The 8,111-nt window shown below is 32.1% G+C and overlaps 1 protein-coding gene across 1 annotated transcript in view; it reads left to right on the top strand.

The window, feature by feature from the left end:
- Positions 1-6,122, top strand: part of LOC107751942 (E3 ubiquitin-protein ligase Itchy-like) — a 31,471-nt gene extending 25,349 nt beyond the window's left edge. The window contains exons 19-24 of the mRNA XM_016567732.1: positions 729-869; positions 2,119-2,239; positions 2,491-2,595; positions 2,689-2,785; positions 4,285-4,357; positions 5,488-6,122. Of these exons, the coding sequence (XP_016423218.1) occupies positions 729-869; positions 2,119-2,239; positions 2,491-2,595; positions 2,689-2,785; positions 4,285-4,357; positions 5,488-5,587 (637 nt within the window). The 3' untranslated portion in view covers positions 5,588-6,122. The remainder of the gene's footprint in view (positions 1-728; positions 870-2,118; positions 2,240-2,490; positions 2,596-2,688; positions 2,786-4,284; positions 4,358-5,487) is intronic.
- The last annotated feature ends 1,989 nt before the right edge of the window (positions 6,123-8,111 follow it).

Below are 8,111 nucleotides of genomic sequence, written 5' to 3'. Positions count from 1 at the left end.
TATGTATGTATGTATACACATTCATATAAATATATATTATTTTTAGACTATTATATAATATATTTTTCTTTACAAAAGTAAATAACTAAATACTAATTTATTATTATTAATAATAATAAATATGTAAATACAGTCCACTTTAAATTTCAGAGTAAAGGCGCATTGTTTATTTAAGTGTTATGCAATTAGACCTCCAGATAAAAATCGAATAAATAGCAAATTATTAATTTATTAATTATTTATTACTGTGGGAACAAAATCTTAAGTGAAATTTTACTAGTCTTCAAAAAAAGAAGTGAGTAATTTTGCATGTCCACTGTGGAGATGATGAGTCAGTGTCGCCGACTTCATCACTGCAGCCGAAAATACAGAAAACAGTAGTTTATCAGTGAATTATTATAATGTTAAGGCAATCTTCTGGCTGTGTTTTCCCTGACACATTCATAATCATTACTTCTGCCGGTGCACTGTGGCATGCTTTATGTGTGCGCTGATAGGCTATGGGCAATTAAAGGCTCATTATTATTAATTATATGGTTTATTAATATAAACGTGCGATTAGTCGACTAATGGCTAAAAATGAACGACTACTAGTCGACTAGAAAAATCTTTAGTCGAGGGCAAGCCCTAGTGTGGTGTGATTCTAAATCCTCGCGTCTGAAATGCAGCTCAGAGCGATTGATTTCAGTCGTGAATGCCTCTCTAACTGTCTGTGGGTGTTGTGTCAGGGATAATAACATCGAGGAGTGCGGGCTGGAGATGTTTTTCTCGGTGGATAAGGAGATCCTGGGTGAGGTGTCGACTCATGAGCTGAAGCCGGATGGCGGGAACATCCAGGTCACAGAGGAGAACAAGGAGGAGTACATCAGGTGCCACTCTGCCCGTCTCACAGTCTCATAATGAAACACTTTTGATGCTAAATAAAGCCAGACCCCAGACTGACACACAAAGCCCTCTAGATCCTTTAGCACTGGTGATGTTGTTGTTATTACATAGGATTATATTCATTTTACTTGTCAAAGTCCAGTGATATATTATAAAGAAGGGGCTCTGTCTGGTTTTCCATTTCCCTCATTTCAGTGCTGTTACACTAGGTCTGTTCCAAAGCTTAGTGAGCTGCCTATCTAGGGAACAGTTTTAGGCCATACCAAACAGTAGACAGCAAAATTATGCTGCCTCTAAGATATCTAATTTTGACATTTTGCATTGTATATATGAATTCATATATTTATATGTATATATGTGACCCTGGAGCACAAAAGCAGTGTTAAGTCGCTGGGGTATATTTGTAGCAATAGCCAAAAATACATTGTATGGGTCAAAATTATCGATTTTTCTTTTATGCCAAAAATCATTAGGATATTACGTAAAGACCATGTTCCATGAAGATATTTTGTAAATTTCTTACCGTAAATATATCAAAACTTAATTTTTGATTTGTAATATGCATTGCTAAGAACTTAATTTGGACAACTTAAAAGGCGATTTTCTCAATATTTAGATTTTTTTTTTTTGCACCCTCAGATTCCAGATTTTCAAATAGTTGTATCTCGGCCAAATATTGTCCTATCCTAACAAACCATACATCAATGGAAAGTTTATCTTTCAGATGATGTATAAATCTCGATTTCAAAAAATTTACCCGTATGACTGGTTTTGTGGTCCAGGGTCACATAAAATATTATAAATATCAATATTTTAAATGAATAAATTAAATAATATAAATTATATATATATATATATATGTTGAATTAACTTGCATGTAATGCATTTATTTTAATAAATTAAATTATATTTAAATTTATGCATTTTTTGTCAGTACCGAAACAACTTGGATTTTATTTATTATATGTTATTTCATCGTTAAAAATGTTGAAACAAGATTATATGCTAAATGGATGTAAAAAGGTTAACAAAATACTTGTAGATCAACACAGAAATGTTAGCTGCCCATAAAGTGCATTTCAAACCATGTTCTGTATTGGTAAGATGCTGTCTTAGAAGCTAAACAGTGAGGCAGCACACTAGAGATTGGGACGGACCCTCTGTGCCCTAAAATGCCTCCTCAGGTGTTGTTCAGTGTGTGTTGGTTGTAAATGTCCTGTTGTGTGTGTTCAGGCTGGTGGCGGAGTGGCGTCTGTCTCGTGGTGTTGAGGAACAGACTCAAGCCTTTTTTGAAGGATTTAATGAGATTCTTCCGCAGCAGTACCTGCAGTATTTCGATGCCAAAGAGCTGGAGGTGAGAGACGCTGATATAAAATCCCTCAAGTCCCACGTACAGAGCTGCCTCAAAATATGTGTGCACTTGAGTCACACTTAAGCATATCTGAATGTCATTGCATTGCATAACAAAATGCACTGACATTCGGATATATGTGCAAATGCTTTAACAAATGCTCTGTACATTCCTAAGCTTGCAGAATCAAACGTCATCTTATTTAAATACTGTTGCATCTATTCTGTAATCAACCATGTTTTTGTGTGTTCTAGGTGATGTTGTGTGGGATGCAAGAAATAGATCTAAATGACTGGCAGAGAAACAGCATTTACAGACATTACACCTCCACCAGTAAACAGATCCTGTGGTTCTGGCAGGTAATCACGCAATAATCTCATCAGTAAATCATTTGAAATTATTAATGGTTCAGATTGCACCAAGTTATAAGACACTCTCTCTTTTCTCTGTAGTTTATTAAAGAGATGGACAATGAGAAGCGCATGAGACTGTTGCAGTTCGTCACAGGTACCTGCCGTCTGCCTGTCGGAGGCTTTGCAGACCTGATGGGTGAGTTACTGTGAAGCTCACGTGGAATTTATTTTGGATTCAGATCAGTTTTGATTTACATAACAACATGAAACAGCATGCACTATGCATTTAACTACCATAATGTGACGTATTATAGCATTAAGGCAAGACACTACAAGTGAATAGGGTAAAAATATTTAACTAATAGGCATCACCATACTTTCCCAGTTGATTACTCAAAGTACATTAAGACAGTTATTTTGTATTACAAGCTTTCTGAAATGTTTTGTTTAAATGTGCAAATGAGGCGTTATCTGATTAAACAATTCCAGAAGATAAATCTGAACACTGGATAAGGTCAGGTTCAAAATGCTTGTTTGATTCTGTTGACATATTAGAGTCAAAGGTTTTTATAGAGGGGATTTTGGATTTCTCTTTTTATCAGTCCATAAATCAGAAAATTCTGTCAACAGCCGGAAAAAAAATCAATTTTCATCATGTTTTAGGAATAAAATGTTATATAAATCAGTGTGAATGATATATCAACAAACCTCTCAGTAAAAACCTTCAGAATATAGATGGGAATAAAACTGCTAAGTTTGGTGAATGTAAGTGCTGCTGAAGTGGAGAAAAAACTTTTAAAGTAATGAACTGTAATTGAAATTTACAGACCCAAATAGATAAAGTGTTAAAAAATAAACACTTAAAAGTGTATTTTATGTTTTCTTTTCACTAGTCTGTAAAAAGATTCTGTTTTCACAAAATACCTATGAAATTTGGCAGACAGTATGAAAGTAACAGAAAAAGATAATATAGAAACAAGTTAGCGTGGTTTTTTTTTGTTAGTTTTTTAAAATATGTTATATAAATCGGTGTGAATGATATATCAACAAACCCTTCAGTAAAAACCGTCAGAATATAGAGAGGAATAAAACTGCTAAGTTTGGTGTTTGTAAGTGCTGCTGACGTGGAGAAAAAACTCTTTAAAGATGTGTATTGAAATTGAAATCTACAGATGCAAATAGATACAATACAATAAAATAAACACTTAAATCTGTATTTTGGATTTTTTCTTTCAAAGAAGACATATTATGGAAGCAAAATAGCCCAAAATCACAAAATTGACCAGTTCACAAGGAAAAAAAAAAACATTGGTTTGGCCTGTAGTTTCTTGCCTTAAACAGAATAAAGACTGGGACATAATGTTGGAAGCAACCAGAATTTGACTGGATCATGGGTGTTAGGTGTTTTTATTTGATTGGTTTAATATTATTTTGTTCTGCCCACATAGCCATGGTTATGTCAGCAGAGAGAAAAAAAAAGTTGTTTCAGAGGCTTGATTATGATGAAAAACATTTATGGAGAATGTAAATCGCATCAGTTTCATGTTGTCTCTAGGTACAGTTCTGTGTCTTTAGGACATTTTGCAGTAGGTCACAGAACGCTGCTCTTGGTCCTGTTGGTTTACTCTATAAAGATATATTTCAGTGCAGAGATCATGTTGCTCGAGGGTGACATTTGTCATGTGTTCGTTTCAGGGAGTAATGGACCGCAGAAGTTCTGCATCGAGAAGGTTGGGAAGGAGAACTGGCTTCCTCGCAGCCACACATGGTACATAATCTCACTTCATACAGACATTATATTAATCTCTAAAGATCTGTTCACATTTCTCTTGATATTATCTGTTATGAAATCCGTGTATTTAAGCTTGAGATGTGTAAGTACGGATGTGACTTGTGTCAGTTGAGGCATATTTTAAAATAGTAATCCAATCGTTGCATCTTTGTTAACTCTCTAAATACATTTTTTTAATGATTTGGTAAATGGGTTAATAGGCAAAAACTTTTTTTTTAATAATAATAATATGTTTTATTAATGATGATAATAATATCAATAATAATTAGTATTTATATTTATTTAATGCTAACAATAATTAACAATATGTAATAATAATGTTGTTATTATTGTTGTTATTATTATTATTGATATTAATTGCTAATTTTGTTATTGTTTATATTATTTAACTAAATTTTTTAATGAATTGAATCATTTGATGAATAAGTTTTTTTATCAATAATTATTCAATTATATATATATACTTGAATAATTATTGATAAAAAAATAATTCATCAAATGATTCAGTTCATTAATTTTTTTTTATAAATGCCAATAAATAAAATAAACTAAAATATAAAATTTTAAAATAGAATTAAAATGTAAATAAATGGCTTTAAATATTTTTTCCTTATATATATATAGGAAAAAATATTTAAAGCCATTTATTTACATTTTTATTTTGGAATTAATAAATTGATAACTGAATCCTTCACTGTTTTTAAGTGACACTCCTAGTACTTCCTACTACAGTAATGTATTCATACTTCGTACAGCATATAATAACCATCTATAATATATATTTTTAATAGTATAGTAAATTTTTAATATTTTTTATATAAATAAATCATTGTTAAATATCTAATATTTTAATTCATTTATTTAAATATTTATTTTAAAAGTCATAAATTGATAAATAATTCCTTCATTGTTTTTATGTGACACTCTTAGAGCTTCATATACTGTCTTTTTTTTTTTTTGTATTCATTCTTGTACACTGCCTATAATAATCATCTTAAAATCAATAATATTCATCTGTAATGCAGCAGTCAGTGTATATATAGCAGTCATTGAGTGCAAATGTGGATATTAAACCTGTAACTGCTCTCGTTTTCTTCCTGTTCCAGTTTTAATCGACTGGATCTGCCGGCGTACCGCAGTTACGAGCAGCTGAAGGAGAAGCTGATGTTTGCGATTGAGGAGACGGAAGGTTTCGGTCAGGAGTGAGACGCTCTCTCTCTCTCTCTCACACACACACACACACACACACACACACAAACAGAGGACACACAGATCTCATGCACACTAGTTTTACTGAGAGGACAGACCGATGATCTGACACACAGGTGCATTATGGGAAAATGGGGGTATTAATTTCTGTATCCCTGTGAGTTGAGGAGGCTTTATGCAAGCGTGTCAGATACGTGACTGACGTTTCTACATGTGATCAATCCAGCGAGTGCTGTTCTCCACGACTCCAGAAGAAAGAGCAGACTCTCTGAAGAGTCACCAGAGCGCTGTGAATGTGTGTTTTTATGTTCACAAACCCTACGACGGGTCTCCTTGTGCCTTTTTTCCTCACTGTCATCCAAACAAACTGAGTTATTAAAGTGTAGCACTCGACAGGTGAGAGAACCTGATGGCTTATTGCACCACTGACCTAAAATATTCATTCAAACTGTCAAGAACTGGCCAGTTTCATCCCCAAATCATTTAGAAATTATATTTTGCAAAAATATAAGGACAATTAAGGTATTTTGCATTGTGACTTTAAAATTAAAACATATTCATGACAAACATATTTTTTCAAATTCTCACTATTATAATGTTGAAAAAATGTGTTTTCCACTTGTTCTTGTAACTGTTAAGTGAAAAATACAGTATATATATATATACTTTTAATTGTCTTGTAGTGAATTTAACTTGTGCTGATCGAAACAAAAAAATAATAACCTTAAACCAAACTAATACATTTATTAAATAATTCAATTACAGCAGAATGTTTTTTTTATAGAAATAAAAGCTTTTCCACATTATGCTGATGTAAATTTGTAAAATCTTTGATTTTCATGAAAATATTGTTGCAGTGCAAAATATTGTAATGTAATGGTCTTTATGCAGAGTATATTTTGTTTTCATACATGCGTACCTATACATACAGTATATAGATATACGAGTTACATATAAAACAACTATTGAAAATATATATTAAAAGATACATTTTATTAAAATATTACATATATATATATATATACATAATTTAAAAAGTAATATATTTCCTAAATATTACATACATATATATATATGTAAACGTATATACACATATATAAAATATGTATAAAACTGATTCTAAATATTTAATTATTGTTTTATATTTGAATAAAATAGATATTTTTTTATACATTATATATTTTAATAGGTTTTTTATATGTAACTATACGTATAGATGTATTAAAATAAGATATATTGAAAAAATGAAGTCCATATATATATATATATAATTTGTGTGTGTTTTGAGGTGAAACATGGCTTTGACATTTCTAAAATGATATAAAATGACTCGAGTGATTTCAGGACATTCTTGTTCTTGGTCTCCAGTGTGTCTGATTTCACGCTCTGGTCCTCGAGCACAGATTCACATTACTAAATGATTTCTCTGAAATGAACTGAAATTGTGTCCCTTTCAGACACGGCGCTGGCCTTGAATCCCTGAAGCGATAATGTGAGTTTATTTGGGCCTAAATTTGGGAGAGAGCAGTATTTTTCACAGGTACCGCTCTAGTTCTATAGGGCGGCTGCTTTAAACACAGCTTTTTAAGTATTCTGGAAGCTCTTGGGCTGTTCAGATCGATGTTTCATGAATTATTTGAAGTGCTTCTAGTCTAAACCACTGGAGGAGCCCAAAAGCCCTGCTATAAAGCGTATAGCTGTGGTTCAGCACATTGCATTATGGGTAATAATATGAAGACTCATTTGGATGACTGTTTAAGGGTGTCAGGGAGGATCTTTTAGATTTTCAGAAAATAAATCAACATCAAATATTTATTTAAACCGCTATTTTTAATCCAATTTACCCTGTTTGAATGAGAATTTAACCAGTGAAATCCTCGGGTTTATATGTGATCCGGCTCTCATTTTGACTTTTCTTTTTTTCCCAACCGATCCATGAAAACCAAACCATTTTAACTCCATATATGAACTGAATCCTGTACATGGTGTGAATACTCTCCTCTCTCTTCAGATTAATCGGATGATTTTAGTATAAAGTAGAAGCGGCCTCTTTCATGGTCGTTTCCGAGTTTATTTACTAGCGTTGATTTGTATGTATAGTCAAATGTGAAAAGATGTTCAGCAGCTGAATAAATAACTCTATGGGAAAATGTCTGGTGTTGTTTTTGAGACCTGGATGCTGTTTGTAATGCAAAATAATTAGCATTAGCATTAAATCCACATGGATGAGGCACAATCAAACTAAACTGAACAAATGCAGGGGTTTCCAGACATTTTATTGCAAAAGTTGAACTGCTTTTAACTTGATATGGCATCTTAAAAACACAACGCTTCTGGCATAAAACCTCACAAAACGTTGCATTTTAATGGACAAAGAAACATAAAAAAAAAACTGGACAACTAACTGAAATAAATACGCTTAAGGTGTCGAAATACACCTTACATTTTTCATCTGTTTATATTTTATTTAAATTTTTAATATATATATATATATATATATATATATATATATATATATATA

This window comes from Sinocyclocheilus rhinocerous, unplaced genomic scaffold (genome assembly GCF_001515625.1).
Source record: "Sinocyclocheilus rhinocerous isolate Xijiao unplaced genomic scaffold, SAMN03320098_v1.1 scaffold1363, whole genome shotgun sequence".
NCBI lineage: Eukaryota > Metazoa > Chordata > Actinopteri > Cypriniformes > Cyprinidae > Sinocyclocheilus > Sinocyclocheilus rhinocerous.
This window is presented reverse-complemented; position numbering and strand designations above follow the sequence as displayed.